The sequence below is a fragment of the Nothobranchius furzeri genome, chromosome 8, assembly GCF_043380555.1.
Source record: "Nothobranchius furzeri strain GRZ-AD chromosome 8, NfurGRZ-RIMD1, whole genome shotgun sequence".
Lineage (NCBI taxonomy): Eukaryota > Metazoa > Chordata > Actinopteri > Cyprinodontiformes > Nothobranchiidae > Nothobranchius > Nothobranchius furzeri.
This window is the reverse complement of record NC_091748.1, coordinates 51,153,498-51,180,504: the sequence shown is the minus strand read 5'-3', so window position 1 is coordinate 51,180,504 and position 27,007 is coordinate 51,153,498. Positions and strand designations below refer to the sequence as shown.

The following is a 27,007-nucleotide window of genomic DNA, read 5'->3' as shown; positions in this document are numbered from 1 at the left end:
TTTATAGCTGGGATTAAAGGGATACTTATATGTATGGCTTTATGGTCTGAGAGAGGCGAAGGAAGAATGCTTGCAGTCCCATAACTGAAGTCTTAAGAAATAAGCCAGTAATCAATTCTTGATTGTCTTGATAAAGAATTATTGGCCCAGGTATAATTTTTTGTGATGGGTGTGTTTCTCTCCAGATGTCAATTAAGTTAAGTCTATCCATAAGAAATTTTATGAAATGATTTTGAGAGTTATTGTTGTTTCTCGGTGGCCATCTGTCAATCAGGTTATTCAAGATAACATTAAAATCTCCTCCCATAATAACATGAGAACTTGGATATTTGGTTACATAGTATGAGAGTCGTTCTTCTATCTTGTCGATAAAAACAGAATTTTCTAAAAAATTGTTATATCCATAAATATTTACTATTATTATTATATATTTTTCTATTTCCACTGTAAGTAGTACATAATGACCTTCGTTGTCACATTCAGAAATTAAGACTTTTCCATTAAATCAATTTTTTAGGATACATACACCAGCCAAACGCTCTGACCCATGGGACAACCAAAGATCTGATCCCCACTACGACCTCCAGAAGTTAACATCTTGCGAAGTTGAGTGTGATTCTTGAAGAAAGCAAAAATCTGTATTTTGTTGTTTACAATATAGAAAAATGGCTTTTCTTTTTAAATGGTTTCTTATACCTCTCGCATTTAGAGAAACTATAGACAAAGACATATATATATATATATATATATATATATATATATATATATATATATAAAGAAAAAACACACAAAAAATACTAAGAACAAGAGTAAGACCCAGATATTGTAGTTTTTTTTTCGATTGCTAAAAAGCAAAAATGAGGCACAATTTTCACAACCTCTACTTCTGTTCCCAATCGCTTGACTCAGTTTATCACTACTTAAGATTTCCTTATCATATCAGAACTCTGATTTTCCTCCTTTACACTCTGATGTCAATTTCACATTACCTTGCTGTCAAAACACAGCACACAATTTTCAGGTTTACACACACTTTCCACATAAATTCTCAAAGCTTCACTCAACAACACACAAATATTCAAATCTCTAAACTTTCGGGTCTGGCGAGCAGTTTGCAATCAGGGACTGCAGCATAAAAGTAAGTTTCCACAAGGCTACCCAGGTGTATGAGTGGTTTCAGGACCACCCACGGTTTTCCCTTTTATACCTTCCACCTTATTCCCCCTTCCTCAATCCCACTGAGGAGTTTTTCTCAGCCTGGAGGTGGAAGGTGTACGAAAGGAATCCACAGAGCCTGGTCCCACTGCTTCAAGCCATGGAGGAGGCTTGTAGAGATGTGGCCTTTGAGGCCTGTCAGGGCTTCATGAGGCACTCAAGGCGGTACTTCCAGCGCTGTTTGGACCAGGAGGACATCACCTGTGATGTTGATGAGGCCCTCTGGCCAGACAGAGACTGGCAGCATGATGCCCCATGATTATGCTTGTGGTGGTGGTGATGGTGGGGGGGTGGGGTTAACCGTAAAAATAAAATGTTTTGTCTCAAAATTTGTGAGGGGGTGGGGTGTGTGTGTGTGTGTGTGTGTGTGTGTGTGTGGGGTGGGGGGTGGGGGGTTAACAGTGAAAATAAAATGTTTAGTCTCAAAATTTGTGTGATGTCTAATGTTTGTCTCAGAGAAAAGTGGGCACTGTCATACATTCAGTGTGTAATTCATTGTGTTCCATTTAGACAATTGTGTTTTCAGTTTTGCTCTTCAGTGTTCTTTCCATGCTTGGTAGTGTTCACCCAAAGGCTACTTGTGTTTAAGCAATGAATGGTATGTGTGTGTCATGTGAAAATGTGGCTGTGTTTACCAAATGAAAACACGTGTTCCATTCTGGGAACATGTTACGATATGTGATGGCAGGGTTTTGTTGCAAAGGGAAGCCACGGTTTAGGAATTTGTGTGTTATGTTTGGGGTTTTGTGTGTGCAGTTTTGAAAGAAACGTACAGATTTGAAAAACGCGTTTTAGCAATCGAAAAAAAACTGTAAGAACTAACAAAAACTCCCTAATCTACAATAAGCAGGTGGGAGCTTATAACCAACCAACGAATAATGCTGTTCCATTGCGCAATAGAAGAAATCTAAGAACATATATAAGTTATTGTAAATCGTATTTAGAACTAACAGAATTCTATAAACTTTTAAGTTTTATACCAATATGTTTTAACCCAAATGCTATACAATATACAATATAAAAAACGGAGTGGAATATATTATTTAGTAGCAAGTATAAACCAATTCAAGAATACTGTGTCTCTTTGGCAAGTCAAAGGAAAAAGGAAAGAAACAAAAAAAAACATCAACCATCAATAAAACCAATCTAAGTCAAGACACTTTTCGCTTCCCTGAAGTTTTCCAATGTTCATGTTCTATCAAGGCGTGTGTTCTCCGTTTGTTAGCCGTTTAGCTAGCTTAGCAAGGACACACAGGAGGTGTCTTGTAGCCTAGCCTTGGTCAAAAATTACCCACAATACACCACAATATTTTCAAAAAGACTGCGGATCAGAAACTGGCAGCTACTTCTGGGACAATTTTCAAGTTTAAAAGTAAGTCAGCTAATTTAAAATGTTTATTTTTTAGATCCAAAGAAGTTATCTGTTGTTGGTTAGTTGCTTAGTAGTGGCAGCTTTGGTGGCTAGCAGGTAGTAACTCGCTTATATTTTTAATTTAATAAACATATACACAATTTAAAAAGTAAAAGTTTCGTTTTATATTTATATTGAAACTTACATGTTTAAAATATAACGTTATCTCCTGTGTCAAGTGACATTACATGACCGCCGTGGAAGCCGCGGTCACGTGATGCAAGTCTGTTCCATTTAACCGTTTTCTTTGACCAAGGAAGGACTGTGTCCTTGTAAGCAAGGCGCCTGGCCTCGCAAGACATCGCCTCGCAAGGCAAGGCGCCTTGACATTGAGAAACACCCCTTGTTATAAGTTATGTTAAAGTAACATTAAACAGTTTGCAGCTTCTCTGTCCTACTGGTTGAAAGTGGAATTACAACTGTCACAAACAACCCTGCGGCAGCCTGCTGTAGTTAGCGTTAACAACGAGCTAACGCTAACGCGAGCCAACTGATATTAAATAAGCCACAAAGTAAAAATATCCACACTGTTGGACAAAAAATATTATTACTTACAAGCAGAGGTGGAAAGTAACAAATTACATTTACTCACGAGTCACGTTACTGTAATTGAGTAGCTTTTTTGTATATTTATACTTTTTAAGTCGTTTTTAAAAGCTGTACTTTTACTTTTACTTGAGTACGTTTTTAAAAAAGAATTGTAATTCGCTACATTTTAAATCATATCCGTTACTGAGTAAAAATAAATTATAGGCCTAATAAATTAAAAATATTAAGTGTAGCAGCGTTGGAACGGGGGGTGGGGGGGTGTACACTTTTGCTCAAAGACATCGGTTCAGTTCTTCAACTCGCTGTTTACCTCCTCTCTCTCTCCTCTCCTGGGTGTTGGATCCCGCACCTTCGCGCACCGGTGTGACGTCATCAGAAATCTGTTCGGTTCGGTAGCCGGACTCGGTTCCGTGTTTGAATTGTGTTTCTCTACCGCTCCGGCAAAATAACGTTTAGCGCTCATAACAAGCGGATTATCAGCGCTTTGCTCATAAAACAGAAGACCTGCAGGCCTCTGTGAGTTAAAACATCCTGATACTGTTCAGGTGTAAACATTGTGCTCCATCCCTGTGTTTGAACTCAGAAGTTGCTTCTTGATGCCACAGCTATGTGATGATTTATCTTGTTTCTTTATTTTACTCCAGAATAAGAGATTAAATTATTACTAAAGCAGTTCAGTGTAGTTAAATTAGTCATGATGTGTGTGTGTGTGTGTGTGTGTGTGTGTGTGTGTGTGTGTGTGTGTGTGTGTGTGTGTGCATGTGCATGCGTGCATGTGTGTGTGTGTTACGCATATAGAGCTGCATGAGACAGCATGGTTTCATCAAATCCATGCATCCTATATCTTGGCTGAAGTAATGGCTCAGGAAAAGGAAAATAACATTTCATAAATAATGACGTCTCTGCAGTGTTTATGATAATGTTTTATCTTATCTTTGGTCTGGGAGGTGTAACTTATCATGATACAAGCCTTTTAAAACATGTTAAAGTGTTACAAGAGGAGATAAAAGCATGAATTTAAAGTTCATGTTTGGAGACCAACTTTCACAGTTTGGAGACTCACGCTGGTGAGGAGACACCGTTAGTTCTAGTAACACCTGGGCTCCCAAGGCCTTTTCTGACAGGATGGACGTTACGGGACCCTTAAGGATTCCAGTTGGATGGTTGGAGGACTATTTAGGAGGATTGGAATGAACAAACTGATTTCAGTGGTGAATGGTTAAATGAGTGAGTGAACCCACCACCAAGGATGAACTCTGCTAGCTTTAAAAATCAGCTGCTTTAAATAAGCATGAAGGTCAGAGAGGAGCTCTAGGATGGACACGAATAAAGGAACTGTAATGTAGAGGTAAAGTAGGGCAGGGCCAACTTTAACAGCAGTCATACGGTCCATCTGAAATGTTTGACTGCATTTGGTTTGTTATATTATGTGACAGGTTAGAGCACAGTCTCATGTTAGAGTTTTGTCATGAAAACATTGAGGTACCTCACACACTGATGGCATCTTAAAAAATTATGTTTTCTCAAAATAAAGAATAATTTTAACCACAATTGAAACTTACCATCCTAGAAAAACCTCATCCAATCAATGTGCACGTCCTGTTCTCACTGATTGGATAGAAATCCCTCCTTCAAGCTGAGCGTGTGTGTATGTGTGTGCGCGCACACACACGAGCGAATTGTGAACTGGCGTTGTGATTTAGCACTACTTAGATGTAGCCATCCTTACGCTGACAAAAATGTAACTAAGTAACTTTTAATTTGAGTACATTTTGTTTACGATACTTTTTACTTTTACTTAAGTAAAAATTTAGGCAAGTACTTTTACTTGTAATTGAGTAAAAAATTATCAAAGTATTGGTACTCCTACTTAAGTAGGAAATTTTAGTAGTCTTTCCACCTCTGCTTACAAGTCCAAAAGCAACAAAACCAGGGTAACATCAGCCCGTGATTTCATAGCCTCCTTTAACTCCTTCAAACTGTGGTGTAATACAAAACGACTGTATGACTGTTTACTCTGGTTTTAGATATTTGCTTCACCTCCAAAGACACTACTGTCTTACTTTTACCTCCAGGCTCCACCTTGATGCCAACAACAAAAAACAAAAAAGAAATTCTTCTTCTCGTGCTTTTAACTGAATGTCAGCAAAACTGAAAAAGCTAACTGCTAGCTTTTATATTAGCTACTGGCACAGAAATTAGCTAACAGACGTTGAGCAGGTAAAGAGCACTCCCTAGGACTCCTACCCACTCCACAAAACTGTTAAGTGCTTTTTCTGGTCAGCAGAGATCTGTTTCATGTGAAGTTTCTACCTAAACTATCACTAAAACCCACTATTAAAGGAATTAGTTAAAGTGTTAGTAACTGATTAGTGTTGCTTTAAAAGTAAATGTATAGCACTCTTCACATTTAAGCAGCTAGGTTAAGTGAAACCAGCTGACATAACTTGCTTAAGTTATTTCAACATTTCATTTCTTAAGAGTGCAGAAACTCGGCTTTACCCTTTACTGTGACTTTATGCTCTCCGGTGTTTGGATGAGTGAAAATCTCCACGTGGATAGACACTTCTCCCACGGCGTCCTCCACTCCTGATCCTAACAGGGCACATGGACAATAATGTATAATTTATTACCCCGAATATCAAAACAAACTCCTCATCACAGACCTAATGTTATCAGTGTGCTCCTGTAACCATATTCTCCTCCATGCTTTCATTCCATAACCAAGTCACAGACCAACTCTGTTTCAGTCTCACTCCGGTCTTTTGAGACGAGTTTGGCCTTTTTCATACAAACAATGCAGCACAATGATCATTGGTGCACATGTTGTGGTCTGGAAGTGGACAAACAGACAAAGCTGCTATGAGTCGGCATGAATGATCTTTTTTTTTTCTAGTGCAGTGAATTATCACCCACTGACTGAAGTATTTAGAGTCCGACCATCACCAGTAACTTTAAAGCTTCAATGCAGAAACATAAAAAAAAAAGATTTCAATGTTTGGTTATGATGAGACGTAAGGGAGCTGCTTTTGCTAGCGGCCGACTCATAGACGCGTGGTGTTTGTTAGGATGCAGGGTGGTTAGTAGGAGGCAGAGAAGGAGACAGGGTTTGTCTCCGACACCGAGTTGGTCTGGGCAAGCTCAGATGGATCTAACGACACCCATTCCTTGGATCTGAACTCCAGAACACAAAAATCCAGAACCTTTGTTTTAAAACTTTTAGCTGCAGGACTAATTTAGATAAAACGAGTGCATGGCCTGCTTCCGTGGCTCCAATCAGGTGTTTATCTGGGAGGGAGTCGATGAACAAATCTTTCTGCTGAGTGTTTTTATCCCTTTGCACCTCTAGAAGGATGCGGCGACAGATGGACATTCATTTTTAATGTTTTAATTAGTTTCTTCTCTCTACCGGCGGTATCTTTGCAGCGGCAACCATAAGCATGTGTGTGTGTGTTTTTAACTAGTCGCCCACTGAACAAGGTGTCAGTGGGAGTTAAATGGCAGAGTGTCCCTGGCATGCAACTCGCTGCATCTCCCTGGAGTGCATTATGGGATTGTTGGTGGAGCTGCCAGCAGGACCAAAGAGAGCAGCAGCATCCATCTGGCCTCGTCTCCTCTGCGGAGGACGCTCGAAGAAGATGAGAAAGAAACTTTGCTGGCAGGGAGGCAGGAGGAAGCTTCCGAGTAACGGTCGATAGAAGGTGATTTCCTGACTTGTTTTGTGGTTGTGACAAAGCATGAAACCAAACAACCTGTCTAGGTTGTTTCACTCATACGACACAAGTCGATGCTGTGGATCTAGAGTTTCTCTGTGCAAGTGTGTCTGATTACTCATGTGTTTCATCCTGATCCAAAGTGACACGGGTCACCTGACCAGATGGAGTGTCTCTGACTGACTCAGTCTAAGGAGTGCAGCATCCTTTCTACATGTGGGAGCTGTCCGAGTCTTTATATGCGTCTTATTGTGTCCCAGGAGGAGCCCACCCCCACCAAGACAAAACCACATCTCTTCCCCTGCATTTTTCTCTTCTTACTAAAGAAAAAAGGGATTTCCACAGTAGTTCTCTATTCAGATGGATAATACTGATGCCTCCACCTCTATAACCTTAAAAGAAGTCACAGCCACTCACGCACACACACACACACACACACACACACACACACACACACACACACACACACACACACACACACACACACACACACACACACGCACGCACGCACGCACGCACACACACACACATTCTTATTCACTCGGCCTTCGGGCCTCTCTTGATGACATCATGCTGCATCAGAATTCCTGCACACTTTAATGCATTTCAGTTCTTTTTCACTGATGTCTGCACATCATGCTTCAGTGTCTGCCCATACATAGCATCTGTGGCGTATGTATTCTGTGCAGCCGCCTACAGAAACGTCAGTGTGTTTGTTTCATGCACGAATGCATAAAGAACTTATCGTTGTGTGTGTGTGGGGTGGGGGGGTGGGGGGTGGGGGGGGGGTGGGGGGTGTTTGACTTTGAGCAGGCAGGAAGGAGGATTTAGATGCATATGGAGGGTTGTGCGTGGAAGGGGCTAGGCTTTGGTCTGGAGGCTTTCTGGTGGTCCTAGTTGTCTCAGGCCCTGAGCCTGAGTGCCACATACCCTTTTCTGGGTAAACATCCTCACTAGTGGTGAATCTCACCCCCTTCCCGCTGAACACTGGCCCACAGACGGGGCAGGACGAGGGAGTAGACGGAGAGAGGAGAGAGACTTAAAATGAGGGCTTGAATTGCAGAGAAGAAAAACAGACATTTTCACCAGAATTAGGGGAAAACGTGATGATCTCTACTTGTTTTTGTAAGCTATTTCCTCAGAGAAGCAGTACAATTGTTTAATCAAACTTTACAGATCCGTCCACTGAAACGACATCTCTTCTCTTTGATGTTTCAGCATCCGCCACAAAAGATGAAAGCTATTATGTGGCTGTCTGATGAGGCTGAGACACCAAGAAAGAGAAGAGATGGATTTTATTTGCACCAAAATATAGTCCGGCTGGTCCCCAAAAGGCTCTACATGCAAGAGGACTGGGGAAAAAAAGGTTGCCACATGTGCTCTACAGAGTGGGCGAAATACATTCAGGAAACAGAAATCATCAAAACGCCACAGGAGAGAAACAAGAAATCACCGATCCACGTCGAACAATGAATTCAAACAAGAAATTAGTTTCACACAAATAAATGAAGTTGCTCAAATGTAGAGACAGAAAACAAGGAGTTGGACGGAGTAAAAGCACGAGTTTACCTTGGGCGTTCTGCGATTGGACAAAGGTTTTTATGAGTTTATCTGTGGCCTGAGTGTAAAGGGACAGGGCGTAGTGGAGGGACTGGAGGTCCGGACTCTTCTCCAGGAAGGTCTTCTTCAGACCCACACCACCAGCATGGAAGTATTGCTGGTGACAAACACAACAGTCAACAGATATTAGTTGTTTATTTTTTTACATTTTTTAATCCTAAAATCAAGTTTTAAGGCATTTCGATAATAGATTTCTACCAAGGGAACAAGCCGTTGTTTTCTTATTATAATAAGAACACTTCTAGTTGTCTCTGCATCAAACAGGTCCATAAGCTCTACCTTGATGGTGTCCAGAGCCAGCTCAATCACAGCACACTGTTTGGGGGATAAAGCTTTGGCTTCTTCACGAACCATGTGCTCCTGAGCAGGAGAAAAATCACACAGTCACCAATCTTTTCAATAAAAAAAATGCCATGTGAAATGAGATTTAGTAAGAAATTGGAGCCTTGGTCTGAAGAATTGCTGGATCAAGTACGATACCTTCAGTTTGGACAGCTGTCCGAGCTCCTTGGCAGCGTTAAAGATGAGCTGAGTGCCCTGGAAGATGAAGAAAGAGAGGAGGAGGAGAAGGTGGATGAGCAGGGTGAGAAAAGCGTCATCAGGAAAGAAAACTGCATCAGACGGCTTAGTGTCACACAGAGGACAGGAACGGCTCTTACACACACACACACACACACACACACACACACACACACACACACACACACACACACACACACACACACACACACACACACACACACACACACACACACACACACACACCACAGTCCAACAATATAGTGTGTGTGTGTGTGTGTGTGTGTGTGTGTGTGTGTGTGTGTGTGTGTGTGTGTGTGTGGACATACTGGTGGGCCAGCCTAATGCCACACTCAGCAAAGGGGATCTAGCAATAAGTGCTGCAGGCGGCTGAAAACCTTTGCAAAACTGGTTAATCTTCATGAATTTCATCACCAAAACTGTGCTGTCTACCCTTTTGAGTTCTGTCTCTGAATGTAACGCAGCCATCTTCTGCTGCAGCTACTGAATTTGTTGTAAATACTGCACATTTTGCTGCTAAATAAACTGGGTTTAGCTTAGATTTAACCACGATTATAAAACAAAACACTCATCGCTGAACTCAGGGTCACGCGTATGGCCCGCTTTAATCCATGTAAAAATATCAAACAAACAGTGCAAAAACGGAAACAAACGTCAATGTTTCCACTGCTTTTTTCTGACTGGTTTGCCGAGAGACAGAGACACAGCGAGAAGACACAGAGGAGAGAGACAAGACACATTGATCTAAAGGGTTTTAGTTCTTACATCACTGTGAGAAGCACTCTTCAGCCTCCCCTGGAAAGAGAGCATGTGGTTAATACTTGAAGAAAAGGCCAGGCCCTGATCTGCTGCTAGATAAGAGTCTCCTGCCATTATTTACACAATGTGGACAAATGGACATTGAGGCCACTTGTTTTATTCTCTGAAGCAACAATATAAATATAATTGTGTCCTGAAATGACATGAAGCGGGTTGCTAAAGTAGAACAGTGACAGAAATAACAGTTAGTTGATGCCGTTGCTACTTTTAATCCTTTTTTCATGATTTTTACTTTTATATAATTTATTAATTTCAGAGCAGGGGGAGTCAGGCTGTATAGAATTAGCTCACATGGTATCTAAACAAAGTAAAACACATTTTCTAGACATTAGGAATCCAAATATAAGCCCTCATGAGTCTGTTTCAGAGCCTGGCTGCATCGCTGAGATCAGACCAACTCGTTTCCCACAAAGATGCACAAATAAAGAAAAAACAAAGATGATTAACTGAAATTTGACTAAAAAAAACTAGTCATTGCAAATACATAGACCTGTGTTTGTCAAATACATGCAAACACACGCTTACGATTCAGATTTGAACACTCTGACAACGAGTCCATGTGGGTAGATATCTGAAGACTTTAGCTACCTAGAGCTTTTCTCTGTTTCTTTTAAACAAGATAAGTTGGAGTTTTACCAGATTTCTGGGGTAGTGCTTGATAATTAATAATGTTCATTTTAATATTTAATTGCACTTTTCAAAAAGTGTTTTGGACAGTGCATCAAAGCTTCTTGTGTAAACTCCTTAGTAAACTAATATTCTTGGTTTCTATTACGCAGTATTACGTCTATTAACTTTTTATACACAAGATAAACAGGGAATAAAAAAACAATAGATCGAAGCGTTGCTGAACCAACTATGAATTTTGAACATGTTGATGGGAACATCAACTTCATCAAGAGACAACAGTTTTAAGAGATTATCAGCAATCATTTATTAAGAGTTAACATTTAAGCACGAATGCTGCTTATAGAACCATCAAAACACTCATTTTTAGCAAAAAAAGACATGAAACCAAACCAGGACAGACCAACATGACAGGTTTGCAGACACATACGGTGGAATTCTGCGTTGCACAGTATACTGATAGAGGACTGCAGTGTTGAAAAAAGGTCAGATGCAAGCAACAAACCCACAGTAACAGGTAGGAGGGCGGGGCAAAGTTCAAACAGGTAGAAGCGATAGGGTGTGTGTGTGTGTGTTGGGGGGGGGGGGGGGATTAAAGTGGTGGGTCGGATACTGAGATGTCATAGCTAGTCCCATCAGAGTCCCGATTAAAGGAAGAAACAAGGCAACATCATAGGCCAAACAGAAAGACCACTTCCTGTTTCAAAGCAAATTCTAAGAAAGTAAAGGACAGAAATGACGTGGATCTGGGGCCCATTGGAGAGATTTAGGAATGACTCATGCGTCTGTGCTCAGAGTGGAAAAGGGAGAAGAGAGAAGGGACAGAGCAGAGCGGTGGGGGGGTTACAAAACGAGGAGGGGCGGGGACAGGGGCAAGCACGTTTAGCAGAGAGGGGGACCACTGTGGACTGACACACACGCACACACACGCGCACGCACGCACGCACGCACACACACACACACACACACACGAGTGCTGTACTTACTATCATCTGTGGAAGGAGAGCGGAGCAGGATGTAATAATAATCACAACAACGACAACACAACCAGAGAGAAGGATCAGTCAAGCTGCAAAGAGCCCCACATCAGTTCAAAACACACGTTTGGGCTCCAACAAATGAGTGGTTTCAGCTGTTTCACATGTCCCTTTTCCCTTTAAATTGGAACAATTTAATTAGTTAAACTCAGCTGCCAGTATTACCACCAGTAGTCATAATACTGTGTATGAAAACGGCACAGATTTGCTGTCTAGTCAGTGACATGAGGCTCTTTTTCTTAAAGCTAATAATCAAACAAAAACACATATATATCAAAACGAAGCAAAAGAAGAAGGAAAAAAGGAGGGCTGCTTTCCATAATGTGTGAGTCTGTTTTGGAAATGGGCCAGATCCTTTGGGTAAAGAAATTTAAGCAACTCGGATAAGAGTTACTCATCAGGCAGGAATCTTTCCAAATCACTGCTAGGTGACATGCTGGAGAGCAGCCAGAAGCTGATGCTGAAATGGTATGGAGCCGCCCCTCTTCCTGAAGCTTCAGGTTAAACACAGTGATCCCGACTGGTAGAATGAATCAAGGCAGCGGGGGTGGGGCTAAATTTACTGTGGAAGGGTTGAGAAGAGGATCAGATGCAATGTGGATGAGAAGCAGAAGCAGTCTGATTCTCTGTACAAGAACATTTAAACGTCTGCTTTTTGCTCGTCTCCTTTCTCGTTTAACGCCGCCTCAGCAGCAGAAGTGTGTGAGCCGATGTTTGTGCACGTGTGTGCTAACGCATGCTACATTCACGTAGAAACCTTCACTCTAGCAAAAACAAAATAACTCGCAGAAAATCAGCATTTAGAGTTCAGTTCCAACATCAGGTATCAGTGAGTGGTGGGTAGAGTCTTTTATGATAATACCATCCAGCAGGTGCTCTCACCGTTTGGTCTGTGAGTGGTGGAAGAACAATGGTTTTCTCCATGGTGTTCATCACCAGCTTCCACAGCTCCTTCAACACACGCTTCAGCACGGTCTTCTCACAGATCTTAGCAAACAAGGACAGGCTGGGCAAGGGGGAGGGGGAGGGAGGGAGGGAGAGAGGGAGAAAGAGAGAGGGAGAGAGAGAGAGAGAGAGAGAGAGAGAGAGAGAGAGAGAGAGAGAGGGACAGAGAGAGAGAGAGAGAGACAGAGAGAGAGGGGGGGACAGAGAGAGAGAGAGAGAGAGAGAGACAGAGAGAGACAGAGAGAGAGAGAGACAGAGAGAGAGAGAGAGAGAGAGAGAGAGAGAGAGAGAGACAGAGAGAGAGAGAGAGAGAGAGAGGGACAGAGAGAGAGAGAGAGAGACAGAGAGAGAGGGGGGGACAGAGAGAGAGAGAGAGAGAGAGAGACAGAGAGAGACAGAGAGAGAGAGAGACAGAGAGAGAGAGAGAGAGACAGAGAGAGAGAGAGAGAGAGAGAGAGAGACAGACAGAGAGAGACAGAGAGAGAGAGAGAGAGAGAGAGAGAGACAGAGAGAGAGAGAGAGAGAGAGAGAGAGAGAGAGAGAGAGAGAGAGAGAGGGAGAGAGAGAGAAATCAGAAATGACATTTTCACAATCTGATACATCTTAGATTTATTTCTTAGATAAATATTGGTTCACCACAACCCATTGATTGCTGGCGTGTCTCACTGATTTGACCCCTGAACTGCTGAACTTCTTCATATAAAGAAAACAGTTTTTAAATGTTATCTCTGATTCAAATAGGTTACTCTCAGTTTTTATTGCAGGCTGAACATGAAAATAGTCTCCTACGCCTACACTGCTCAGCATAAATGAGTACACCCCCTTTAAAAAACCTGAATTTAATCGGCAGCTCAATGAACAAAAGAACAATTTCCAGAATTTTCACAAGGCTGGTTTTATTGAACACTTGTTTAACTCCATAACATAAATTAAGGTTAATAATATAACTTAGGTCACAAAATCTTCAGTTTTACTAAAAATCGTTGAAGCAAAAATGAATACACCCCATAACAAAAACTACATCTAGTATTTTGTATGACCACTGTGATTTTCAAGGACAGCACCAAGTCTTCTAGGCATGGAATGAACAAGCTGGAGACATATTGCAACATCTGTCTTTTTCCATTCTTCAAGAAGAAATGTGGCATGACCTTCCAAGCACTACCAGAACAGCGGCTTCCTTTTCAATTTTCAAGAAACTCCTGAAGACCCGGCTCTTCAGAGAGCATCTTCTTAACTAGCACCTTCCCTGCACCTGTCCCCCCTCTCTACCATCCACTCCTTTGTTCCCTCCTCTCCGTGACTGATGTCAAGTTGTTGTTGTTGTTAGCCTCAAGGGCAATATGCCGATCATCACTTGTAAGTCGCTTTGGACAAAAGCGTCTGCTAAATACATAAACATAAACATAAACCTCTTTTAGAGCCTGGATGCTGGATGGAGAGTGATGCTCGTGATGCTCAAATTGCTGCTTCAGAATTCTCCACAGGTGTTCGACTGGCTTCAGATCAGGAGACATACTTGGCCATTCAATCACCTTCACCCTGTTCTTCTTCAGAAATGCAACAGTAGCTTTAGATGTGTGTTTTGGATCATTGTCGTGTTGAAAAACTGCGCGACGACCAAGTGCACGGAGTGATGGCAGCATCTTCTCCTTCAGTATAGAGCAGTACATGGTTGAGTTCATGATACCATCAATGAAAGGCAGCTCCCCAACACCAGCAGCACTCATGCAGCCCACATAAGGACACTGCCACCACCATGCTTCACTGTATGCACCATGCATTTCTCTTTCAAATCTTCACCTTTGCAACGCCATTCAGTTTTGAAACCATTAGTTCTAAAAACGGTGATCTTTGTCTCATCTCTCCAGAGTCTAGAGTCCCAGTAGTCTTCATCTCTTTCAGCATGGGCTCTATAGTTATTCCTAGGTAGCTTTTTGGTGCATGGGCTTTAGGAGAGGCTTCCTTCGTGGATGATACCCATGCATGCCATTCCTCTGCAGTGTGCGCCGTATGGTGTCAAGGGAAATGGTCACGCCAGTTAGCTAGTTATTTCTACTGCTTTAGCCAACTGCAGTGAACTTGCATGGTGATTTTCTTTAACCCTTCATCAGAAGACGCTCCTGGTGAGATGTTAACTTCCATGGACAGCTCTGTAAAGCCCCCTTCAGACAGGCCATGAAAAACGGAAATGTTCCGGACTCTGTCCGTAAGACCTTTGTGTCTGAATACAAACATCTGGATAACGTTTTCCGTAATTTTACCGGACGACGCCCATAGTAACAGGTCCGGACTTATTACGGACAAGGTGGCTGCTTCAGACTGGTGAGGTCAAGTTCCAGACAGGGAGGAGGGGGAGGAGGAGGGGACCGGGGGACGCTGTGTGCACCTAGATAGCCCGCTGCTGTAGCATGCGGCGAACCACGGCAGCTCGCCTCCTACGGTACCGCCTAGACGCGCGACGGAGCGGTTCACACCACTTCAGTGATTCCTTTAACCATTGAGCTTCATCATCCAGGTCTCTTATGCATCATTGTGTGCGCAGAATTATGCTTAAAATAAGTCCGATCCCCCCCACCCCCCCACCCCCAGACATCCGGAACCTTTCCCTGCTGTGTGAAGGCAGCCGAAAGGACAAGTTCCGGTACAAAAGTGGTGTGTCTGAAAACACAGTTCTGGTTAAAAACCCGATTGAATTGTCCACAAATGTTCCAGAATGTCTATCTGAAAAGGGCTTAAGATGTTTGCCCTTCCATCTTTCTTAAATGTTTGGATCACCATGCTATAGTATTTTGACTAATATGTAAAGCTTTGCTGATCTTTTTGTAGCCCTCACCTTTTTTTGTGTTAAGAAATTATTTCCTTTCTCAGATTGTGTGACATTTATTTTCCACGTGGAGCCATTGCTGACAGCATGAAATGGGAAGGAAGTTGTTTTATTACACAATACCCTTTTATAGTCACCTGTCTGCTGGACACCTCTTTAACCCTTTGATGCATAACGGTCACTACAGTGGACAGGTACTCAAAATTGTTATTTATTTATTTTTGCTATTAAGCACAGCTGTTGAAGACTTTATTGCATGTGAGCCCCTCCCTTTGGACTTCAGTAAGGCAAGCCACCATATTTCATGTTCAGAATGCACGCTGTCCACTGAGGTGGACATGTAATAAAGTATTTGTAAATTAACAAAATGTCACAAAAAATATTTGTTGAAATTTGTTTCATTCACACCTAAAGATGAATGAAAAAAATTGTTTAAAAAATCATGGCTGAAGATCTCATAATTCATGCATCAGAGGGTTAATGAACCATTAGACTCACATGTGGTTAAATGCCTGTTAATGTGAATTTTGTAGTCTTAAGTGTGGCTTTTCTACTAAGAGTATAATTGGGGTGTAACCATTATTGCAACATGGGCTTGAATGGATTTGTTAGGAAAAATCACTTTCTTGTGTGTGAGAATGAACAAATCTTGTCTGCAATCAACAGCCCACATTTGAGAGCATGTTGTACTTTGGTATCGTAGAAAGGAAACTAAAGGTTTTCTGACAAATGTAGAGGGGCGTACTCATTTATGCTGAGCACTGTATCTCCTGCATTAGTTTCTGATAGAAAATAGATGGTGAAACTCAAGGATTTCAAAAGCCTGACAGATCTACGTCACACTGTCACTTAACATTCATAAATTCACCCATCTTGACTCACGACGGGGAAGGTTGTAGTTGTTTTAGCGTCCAGGAGACAGCAGAGAACGTCTCAAGTAGTTTAAGCTAACAGTTAGCATTAGTGACTCCACCACACAGCAGAGCTCCTTCTGGCTTGTCTTATTTGTGGATATGAAACTTCAATGTTGCAAAGCAAACATAGTCAGTGAAAGAGTCGTGTTGCTGTCAGCCAATCAGAGGTGAGATGTCCAAAATAGGAAGTAAGACTTCCAAATCCTACAGTCTGAAGCTACTTTCTCCTCCATCTGACTTGTACTTATTGAAACAGGTGCATCTGAACCCCCCAGCCAAGTGCAACTTGGCTACTAGAGACCACTGAAAATGTATTGATTAAATGAGTGTGTAGGCGCCTGAACTGAGGTGAATACAAATAATGGCTATAGTTGCTTAGTGGTTCACTTTTTATGTCACTCTCTATTGATTTAAAGTTGCTTAACTGTTAAATGGAAGTATTATTTAAGTTTGAAATGTGAAATAAGTACAAGATTTGAAGGAAAATGGTTTATTTGTTTTGCATGCTTTAATTTAATGAGCCAGTAGGGGGAGTGTTTCTTTAATTGTGTGAATAAGCAAGAAAAAGAAAAAAAAAAGGGAAAAAGGTGGATGGAGACTTTTCTCAGACAGACAGACAAGACGGGGAGTGGAGCCAGACAGTTTTTTGACCTCCCTCTGCACTTTAATTCTCCTCTTTACAATTTTGTTTCATTAGCGACTTGTGGGAAAGTATTGAATCGCTTTGTTTTTTGTACCGTTCAATTTTGAGTAAACAGTTAAAACGCAAGTGGACTCTGAGGATTCTTAATCCCTTAATTTTTTTGGATAAAGACGGATGAAGAGGGGTTATGAGAGCGTCAGACCAGTCTCCACATATTTTGGATTAAAAGAGTGAATCACACATTTAAACTTAAACCATAATTTCCCTTTCTTTAAAATAATGTGACATCATCTTACTTGCTATCCAAGAACTCCATGATGGGCTGCAGGACGTTGTCAGCATCTTGCGCCACACTGCTGGCGTTCCCCACGTTTGATGTTCCCTTAACCTGAGCCAAGATGTCTCCCATCTGCTTCACGTTCTCCTCAATATGAGGCTGAAAACTGCAGGAGGAGATGAGGTTCGCTGTGAGATTTGTTCTGCGGGACTTTAGGTAGGAGTGTGTGAGAGCAGGGGCGGCGTTAGGGCCGGCTACTTGGGCTGAAGCCCCGGATGTTTTATGGAAAGCCCCGGATCTAAATCGCGGAAGTAACATGCAGTACCAAAGTCCAACAGAGAGGGAGCAGCTGGCAGTAGTTTGTATACAGCCTGCCTGAGCCTCCACCACTGAAGAAGAAGCCCTTCAGCAGCCGGCTTCTTCTACACTCTCTGCCTGAAACGCATGAGTGAAGATGGACATAAGGACGTTTTTAGACCAAAAGTACAACGACAGAACCCCAGCTTTGATGAGACTGGTGTTGACTCAGGTTTGTGAGTCTTATTTGAAAATATTTGTTGTGCTGCTGGTTTGCCTAAAGTTAGCTTACTATCAGGTAAAGTTGATGGAGAAAGAAAGGGAATATTTACTATCATCTCACACTAAACACTAACAGGAACTATACTCTGCCCTGAATATGCTTACTGTAATATGTAGCTTCAGATGAAAAATTATGTGGTACAAGACATATATATATGACGTTGACTAGTGCGTGTCACGTGTGTGCGCGCGCGTGTGTGTTAATCCCCGGATCTTCTTCAGTCCTAAATCCGCCCCTGTGTGAGAGTGTGTTGGTTCTTTACCTGACTGCAAAGACTCTGCTCAGATCATCCATGACATTGTTGAGCTTAACTTGCAGATCCTTAAGGATGTCACTGGCCTCAACACACAGCTAAAGCAGAATCATGGAGACACACACACTAGAATTATGAGCAATGAACCAGAAAGTACTACTCAATTACTAAAATATGAAGCAGGTAAAGATCAAATTTGATTGGATTGGATTTCTGATCATTTTACCTCTTGGTGCCAAAGTCCACTGAGTGAGCCACAGAAAAGTAAACAGAAACAGGACTACACTAACAGGTACCACTCACATCTTTTCCACCCATAGCTTCAAACATCTTCTCCAGCTGAACCCTCAGCTGTTGGATGTTGTTGATCAGGATGCAGGGCTAAAAAGAAGATGACAGAGACACATGAGATCCAAAAATGTATGTTTATTAATGCAGAATCAACTGAAACATCACATTTTTGTCTCAAACGCAAACAAATTTTTGAAAATGACATAAAAAACTTCACGATAACTCTTACCACTTTCTCCATGGTAACATAGTTGGCAAACAGCTTAGAGATGATATCAGCATAAGACAGGAGAACGTTGCTTATGGTCTGGAAATGAGAGAAGAAACAAATAAGGAACAATTAGCTTATAGTGCAAATGAAACTGCATATTCCTGCTGCACTAAAGCCACCTTGGCAAATCTCTTCATGTAGTGTCCTACAATCTGTGGATCCGGACACTCCAACTTTCTGATGATCTCAAAGCTCTGGTTGAGCTGGGAAAACACGTCGACCACCGAGCACGAGAAGAGGGCGTGTTCTGATGTCACCTGGAACTGCAGGGCAGAAAGAAAGGATCAAGTTACAATAAGTGACAGAAAAGAGGTTGGGATTGTTTGTGTCCATCAACCAGGACGTGTTTGTGTCTGTCTCTGCGTGGGATGTCACTGGGACCTCCCAGAGCTGAGCAGCTGGACAGAGATCCAGAGACAGGTGGGGTGCTTCTGTCTCTCTCCGTGTAGCTCCCGGCTTCTAATTGACAGGAGGTGAGTATGTAGGTGTGACCCAGGGGAGTCTGGGTAATGAGGTGAGGACAACTCTCCTCTAGATTAAAGTCATTATTCACAATGTTCTGCTGCAGCACAGCTACTGTATCTTCCTCCACTCACATGCAAGTCTGAGACTGTCTTTTTAGAAAGGAAAATCCACCTGGCGGAGCAGCTGTGGGCGGTTTTGCATTCAAAGCAGAGAGAGAAGGCAGAGTGTTGGGTGCTGAGAGAGGGTGATCAGTGAGGAGCAAAGAGTGGATTACAGTAACTCTGCCAGAAGCAATGACAGTGACTCAGCAGTTTTTCTCAGAAAGCTGAAGGAAAAAGAGCTGGAAAACTTTTTACCCCATCTTTTTTGTCTCTTTCCAAAGCACCATGCAGAAAATCGCGTGAAACCTCCTCGTTTTCATCCAGCCACTGGATGACAAATGGTTCAAACCACCTGTTGATCCAAAAAAGATTCATATTAGTCAACAATGATCCTGGAATTAAAAAAAATCATTTGTGTTTATCTAAATGCATGCATGCTGCTGCAAAGCAGTATTTTACTCACGCAGGATATTCAGGCACTCGGCTCTTGAAAAAGGGCAGGTCCTTGCAGTACTCGTTGTAGAGCCACTTCACCTTGAAGTGCAGATTCATGTAGTCCGCGCTCTTGCACAAGCGGTTTTTTTCATGTTCTGGAAAAGAAGACGGAACAAAATGTCGTTGTTGGGACACAGGGATGTGCAGTGAAGATCGATCTGATGCAAACATAACTAGAAGTCACACACACACACACACACACACACACACGTTCTGATGAATGATCATTAAGGACAGTTCAGAAAACAGGCACACTTGGTGAAGTTATCAATAATAAATGAGAAATTGGGACAGTTTCATTGTGCAAATGCCTTCAAACCACATTTTCTTCTGCGCTTCAAATGAACCACATTGATTCATAATTATTACCATCCCTTGGTTTAGTAGTTCTGTGTGTTTTATGAAAGTATTTAAACATTTGTCTTGGGATATTTGCAGAATTTGTATGGCCCAGTCCTACTCACTTATATAAAGAACAATGTTTCCACACATAAAAGGTAAAAACTTATTTAAAAGTCATCTCTTCATGCTTTTACCAGCAGACTCTCACCAAGAACAAATTGTTCTCTTCTTGTTTTTACCTGAACTTATATATTAATAAAAACTGTGTTTTTCCACTAAAAGGATTACAGTGATCCCTCGCTACTTCGCGGTTCGTTTATCGCGGATTCACGACTTCGCGGATTTTTTCTTTGGAGCCTTATTCAAGGGAAATTTGCTGATTCGCGGTATTTTTCACCAATTCGCGTTATTTTTCTATGCGAAATATCAAGAAATTCCTGTTTTTTTCATCAATTTCATCATGAAATGCACTTTTTGTAATAAAACTATAAAAAAAAACAAGTAAATAATTTTTTTTCTGAGTCTTACCCACAAAAAGAGAATGTGATCATACGATAATTCAATATAGTACTGTACTGTAAATATGGTGTCCCTACTTCACGGATTTTCACCTATCGCGGCCAGGTCTGGAACGCATCTACCGCGATAAACGAGGGATCACTGTATGGCCAAAAGGTTATTGTCCAGTTGATGCCTTTAGAAACATCATAATCAGGTTTTTATGAGTGGTTTCAATCAAATAAATAAGAGCCACTCTTGTGTCTTCAGGACAAGCTGTGAGGGACAAATTCCCCAAAGAGATCATTTTAAAGTGTTTTCATTGCTTAGATGCATGTGTGAAATCGCAAATCCCTTAAGTTTAAATACAATTTTCACAATTTAATGATTTATTCGTTAGTTTAAACTTTCTTAACAAACACTTGATTTAAAAATGTGTACGACTTAACTGAAAATGAGTAAAAACAAACAAATCTTTGACTTGGAATCTGTGCTTGAGCTTCAGGACGTTCATCCTTTAGGTCACGATTCCCCACAAAAACACCACAAATAACAATCTTCTTATTATAATAGATATAAACAGAAGGATGTTATCTTTGTCAAAGATCTGCATCTGTAACAGAAGCTAGACGCTCACCTTCCATGGCGTACTTCATATCCTGAGCAAACAGGTTCCACATCACTTCAGCACTTATTTTACCCACATTGAGCTCCTGAGGAAATCTTAGAAGAAAAGAAAAATCATATTTTAGCATATTTATCAAACCAGAGCAGTGTGAGGATGAATGATGTAAAAACCTGATAAAGCAGTGTAGGGTAAATGAAAGACAAGCACACATACTGGTTTAAGCAGGGAGTGTAGGAGTTTTTGTCTTCCTCAATGATGGAGACGATGAGTGTGATGAGTTTGGACCAGAAGTCCAGATTCTTGATGCTGGGTCCTTGCTCCTCTGGGGGCACAGCGCCCTGTTTGGCCTGGAGAAGCAATTATTTACAGTCAATACAGACTTCCTGTCAACAGTTACTTTCTCTGTTGCAAAGTTTTTGAAAGCAAATGAAGCCCATAATATTTATTTACTCATAATTTACAAAATCTTACTGTGTGTTTTATACAGCTGGCATTCAGAAACATTTTGTTTTGTAGAATTCAGCAGTGTTGGGAGTAATGTGGTACAAAAGTAATTAATTACTGTAATGCATTGCTTTTTGCTGTAATGTGGTAATGTAAGGCATTACAGGGAAAGAAAATGGTAATATTTACTCGGTACAATTGTCAGTAACGCGGTAATTACAATGCATTTTTAAACCCAGAATCAAGATGTGTTCCTTAAAAATTCAAATTGTGGGAAACCCGAAGAAAGATCCAGTATCTGCATATATTACGTTATTTATGGACTCAGCTTTGCGGGCAGAGAGGACGCAGCGGTAACGGCTCAACCACTCCAGCTGCATCCTGCACGCGGCCGCTGTTATATTCACAAAATCGCTCCACCAAAACAAAGTAATTCACTTGCGATTGTTCATATCAGCGCATATTCTCTGGTATTTTGTGCTTTTCTGACGTGCTTTGCCTCAGCTGAGTTCATAATCTGTGCCCCGGTGATTTCAACTCATTACTGCTGGAGCACTGCACATGTGAAGATCCCTTTGGCTGATAGAAAGTAGGAAGTCTAGGAAACAGTTTTTTTTCTGAAAGACGGAGAAAACATGCAGCAAGCAGGAAGGTTAGAGAGAGAAAGGGCAGGAAATTATTCAAATAAAATAAAGAAAAAAAGAAAAAAGTAGGTAGATTTATCCCCAATACACATTTTTACCAGTGAAAAGCAATAATATATAAGCATTTAATATTTATACATGTGATAGAATCAGATCACCCCAGAAGTCAGTCCCACATCCAGGGCCGTATCAAGGCATTTGGGGACCAAGGCAAATATAGGCTTGGAGCCCCCACCACCTCACTCCCTGCTCAGTTAATATAAGATGGCAGCGCACTGAGAGTACAGATTGTTGTTGCTTTTATTTAATAAACAATCATTTTAAAGCACTGTTATTATATCTGACTGTTTTTAACAGCAATCCTAGCTCAGACACCACATCACTTTCCACATATACGTCATGAGCTCACTGAGCATCAGATTACCAGATTCATATTGAAGTTGTTTTGGTGAAAGTATCTTAAAATTAATGCAAAAGTAGTGTAATGCCTTACATTTTAAAATCAGTAATATTGTAATGTAATGAATTACTTTAAAATGAGGGTAACAAGTAATAAATAATGCATTACAGTTTTTGAAGTAACTTGCCCAACACTGGAATTCAGTGACCGGTTTCCTTGTTGATCGGATTGAAGAATAAAAACATCCTTTCTGAGCTCCACGAGCCTTGTTTGGCTGTCATGTTTTGCTGTTTTGCAGCTTGAGTTTCTTTTGTTGAACATTTCCTTTTTGAACTTCTGTTGAACCTGCAGCTGTCTGTCAGCTTCCGTTCTTTTTCTTTAAGGTTTTCTTGAGCCTGCTTCCATCATGGCAGCTGCTAAAGTCAGGGAACGTTTTTCATTTGTCTAATTCTAATTTACCCAACCTACTTCAGCATTTGACCCAAAAACTAAACTCAGCACATTTAGGTGGACATCTCAGGTCTGAACCTGAAGGACACAGAAGCAGAGGAAGATGTAAAGAAGAATCAACTAGTACAGTATGTACTTTACATTAACTCTGCATTTTTAAAGGGTTTTAGAACAACGTGTCATATTTAATCCACTTTGGTTTAAATTATTGCTCTGAATGAAGGACACTTTTGTTTCATCTGTTTTTTTTTTGTTTTTACCTCCCTGCTCAACACATTCTCACTTTCTGTTTGTTCGCGACTCACATGTTGGATGTGAGAAATAAAGACACAAGAAAAGCATCTACAGGTTAAAGAGTGGATTCTGCTTTCAAGTCCTCTACAGCTAGAAAAGTCAAAGTTAAACAACGTCTACCACTGGAGGGGATAATTAGTCAAATGCAATTAACGTCAATGAGAAATCTTTCTTTCTGATGCTGAATTTTGACTATGGTTTAAATTCAACAGCTCACTGAAATTCAACGTTTACATTTTGAAAAAAGCTTTAATGTCAACCGTCTCGTTGACTTAGCGATAGCTGCAGGGGTTAAAGTGTGAGGACTGATCCTGCAGAGATTTCAACAAAATCTCACCCCGTCCCTCAGGATGAAATGTTTTATTCAAAGGTAAAAAGGCTTATCTGAAATTCGCATGAGGCGCTTTAATGAACGCTTAAAGCTAGTTCTAGAAATCTTTGTTGAAATCCACGACAGGAGTTGTGGTTTGAAGAGCCTGAGAGTGAAGATGATGAGAACACACACAGACATATAAAGGTTCAAACACACAGAGACGTCACACAGCATTAAACACTTCAGATAAGGACAGCTCAGCCATGCAGCAAGGAAGATACACCAAATAGTTTAAAATCTGATGTTAGCCTAGATCTGGACAAGTGGGGGAGTAGAGGGAGGTGGAGTGTACAGTCGGTAAAGACGGCTCTCCCTTGCCCTGCTTCCAACATGCCTCCATCTAAAAAGGCTAGGTTATCCAGAGTTATCTCTGTAGTTATGCTGCTATAGGCTTAGACTGCTGGAGGATACACTGACCACTTCTCACACTCTACTACTTTCTTCTACAATCTGCTCTTTAACTGTATTATTTTCTGCTATTTTAGCAGTTAACTTTATTCTCTCTCTAAGTGTTTTTCTCCCCAGAAGAAGCTACAATGATGTTCTGCTGAGCTGTGGTGGCCTCATGGAGGGGGCCATCGTCTAGCACACTGCTGCTAACCACTTAAACATTCTCCCTCTCCTGATAATAACTTTTTGCTTTCCTTGACGTTGGATGTGCTACTACTAGTTTATCCGTTTAATTATACATCCACTAGGATAAATACAATAAATTTTATCTCTCACCAAATAGAATATTTACTAAGAAATCCCAATGTAACCATAGACACATTACTCGGTGTGTGTGTGTGTGTGCGTGTCTGCTCTGTCTTCTCGATCCCCAGTGAATCGTGGAGGATGGCTGCTTATACTGAGCCAGGATCCTCTGGAGGTTTCTTCCTGTTAAAAGGAAGTTTTCCTCTCCACTGTCACTATATGCTTGCTTAGTATGACGATTGCTGTAAAGTCACTGACACTAGTCAGTGATTTGATGCAATTTCCTGGGTTCCTTCCATAGGAAACACTTTTTCTGATTGGCTTAATGAACTGACCTGAATTGGAATGTTTATTATGTGAAGTGCCTTGAGATAACTCTTGTCATGATTTGGCACTATATAAATAAACTTGAATTTAATGTCTGTTCTCATTTTGTTAGAGATTTGAAAAAGTGACAGAAAGAAAGAAAAATGTGAGCATGAAGACCCCGGTGTTCATGATGGCGTTTCTAAATCAGTAAGTAGCATTGTGTTCTTTCTAGACCAGCACTTCTTTTTATTTTCCAGCAAGTCCTTGAATTTCACAACAAGGTGCATGCTGAATCCTCTCTCCCTGCATTTATTTGTAGATGCAACATCTTCAATCATCACTGAAACAGATGATTTATTAGACTTTTCCAGACATGCCTGACCTGTTTGTTGGGCAAAAGGAGATCTGAGGCACTCCTGAGTGCCTCAGATCTCCTTTTGCCCAAGATTCATGTGGATCCCTTGGCTGAAGAGCACCAGTGAGAGCAACAGATAAAAATTTCTTACACTCCTGCAGCACTTCCAGCATTTTTTCTATTTTCATGCCTGACCTCTTTTTGTGATGGCAACAGTTCTCATTGCTGCTTTTTCAAATTTCATCTGCTGGTTTGCAAACTCCACAGGCTCTCAGGAGACAGTAAATAATTTCCACTAAAGCCTAGTTTATATGTATCTGTCAGCAACCAGCAACGCCATCATCCATCCACGCAAGCATCCTGTGGCAGGTCCCCACAGAGCGACGAAACAGGCCCAATTTTTTAAATGTCAGTTGAAAGCCACTGAGAGTGCAAGCCCGTGATTGGTCAGCATGCCACTTCCTTTAAATTCATCAGTGGCACTGTCTTTTCAAAAGAAAAACTAGTACTGAAGATGTCTAGCTGCAGACGTGTCAGGGATCGGGCTGGCCGGCGAGGTGGGACCGCTCAGTTTAGATTGTGGCGTGTCGGTTAGGACTCAGACGCAGAATCAAATTAAAATCAAAATTTATTTATCAAGTGCTTTTCATGCAAATGCAGCTCAAAGCACTTTACAATATTAAAAACCAGACAGCAGTCAGTTTCCCACCCCTCCCACACAGATTCACACAAGTTTCTTTTTCTCCCTCCTCCCACCCTCAATCCCGTCCCAAGCAGATTCAAAACCCTGCACGCACACACACACACATACACAAACACACCACACACACACCACATGCACATGCACACACATAATCAAAGAAAGGGCAGCTGGCTGAGTGCAGATGTAATGTATATAAAGAAGACAAAAACGCCACCAAAGGAGCCAACTGCACCGGGAGCACCAAGACCGGCAGCAACAGCCTTGGTAAGAGTAGGCAAATGAAGCACCCTGGCCACCACAGTCCACCGCTGCCCCCGGGGCAGCCGGCCCCCACAGATGAAACACTAGTTTACTAAGATAACAGTTAAGAAACAAATTAAACATAAACAGTTGATAAATAAAAATCTAAATAAAACAGTGATAAAAGATGACCAAGTAGAAACATATAATTACATTTAAAAAATATGTTACCACAAAGTATTAAGACTGGTTAAAATCAATAATTATTACAAGTTAAAATAAATATGTAAGAAAATGTGTGTTATTTAATTAAGTAAGTAAGTAATAAAACACTGATAAAATATATGTTGAAAATAAATAAATAAATAAATAAATAAAGAGGTAAAAACTGGCTAAAATTGATCATAATCACTTAAAAGCTATACTAAAAAGGTGAGTCTTGAGCCTGGCCTTAAAAACAAGAACACGCAGAAGTACTAGCGCTGGATGTAATCCAACACAAGTTTAATCTAGTAACTCCTGAACATGTACCAATGGGAACAGCAGCACCAGGAGTTAGGGAGGGACTAGTAAAAGGATGGATGTGATCTAAACTGGAAAGGCACCGACATGAACTGGTGAAATGGATGACTGAGCGTTGACCAGGTGAAGACCTTTATGGGTGTTCACGATTATGTGACCGCTGCTGACTGACAACATGGAGCAGATGGAAGAGCGTCTTGCAGAAGAAGTCCAACGACATGAATATTTATGAAACCCATCCCTGATTGAGTACAAAGTTCAAGCTGAGTCTATGCTTTTATTTATCTGCACTTGTCTGCTTGTAACACAGACTACAGTTTACTATGTGATTTCCAGGTGGACTGAGAGGGCGGTGCTGCTGCAGTGACTGACAGCACCCCACACCCCCCACCTCTGCTTGGATAATTTTTGTCGGAGGAATGAGCTACTAACACACACCCACGCACACAAACAGACACACACACACCTCGCTTGGACAGAGAAATAGCAGCAAACATTCTCTGGTGAAGAGTTTCT

General features: G+C 41.3%; 1 protein-coding gene across 8 annotated transcripts in view; it reads right to left on the bottom strand.

Moving 5' to 3' along the window:
• The window catches only part of unc13a (unc-13 homolog A (C. elegans)), a 72,293-nt gene that overhangs the window by 8,876 nt on the left and 36,410 nt on the right, over window positions 1–27,007 (bottom strand). For 2 of the 8 annotated variants that reach the window (XM_054730108.2, XM_054730112.2), the window contains 16 exons: window positions 21,275–21,408; window positions 21,071–21,156; window positions 19,562–19,688; window positions 19,354–19,450; window positions 18,652–18,795; window positions 18,491–18,568; window positions 18,274–18,351; window positions 17,980–18,068; window positions 17,157–17,303; window positions 12,414–12,537; window positions 9,814–9,843; window positions 8,989–9,045; window positions 8,788–8,868; window positions 8,458–8,605; window positions 7,819–7,875; window positions 5,678–5,770 (listed from right to left, as the gene is read on the bottom strand). In XM_054730108.2, the coding sequence (XP_054586083.2) occupies window positions 5,678–5,770; window positions 7,819–7,875; window positions 8,458–8,605; window positions 8,788–8,868; window positions 8,989–9,045; window positions 9,814–9,843; window positions 12,414–12,537; window positions 17,157–17,303; window positions 17,980–18,068; window positions 18,274–18,351; window positions 18,491–18,568; window positions 18,652–18,795; window positions 19,354–19,450; window positions 19,562–19,688; window positions 21,071–21,156; window positions 21,275–21,408 (1,570 nt within the window). The remainder of the gene's footprint in view (window positions 1–5,677; window positions 5,771–7,818; window positions 7,876–8,457; window positions 8,606–8,787; window positions 8,869–8,988; window positions 9,046–9,813; window positions 9,844–12,413; window positions 12,538–17,156; window positions 17,304–17,979; window positions 18,069–18,273; window positions 18,352–18,490; window positions 18,569–18,651; window positions 18,796–19,353; window positions 19,451–19,561; window positions 19,689–21,070; window positions 21,157–21,274; window positions 21,409–27,007) is intronic. The other 6 variants (XM_054730110.2, XM_015971566.3, XM_054730109.2 and 3 more) reach the window with 3 other exon arrangements.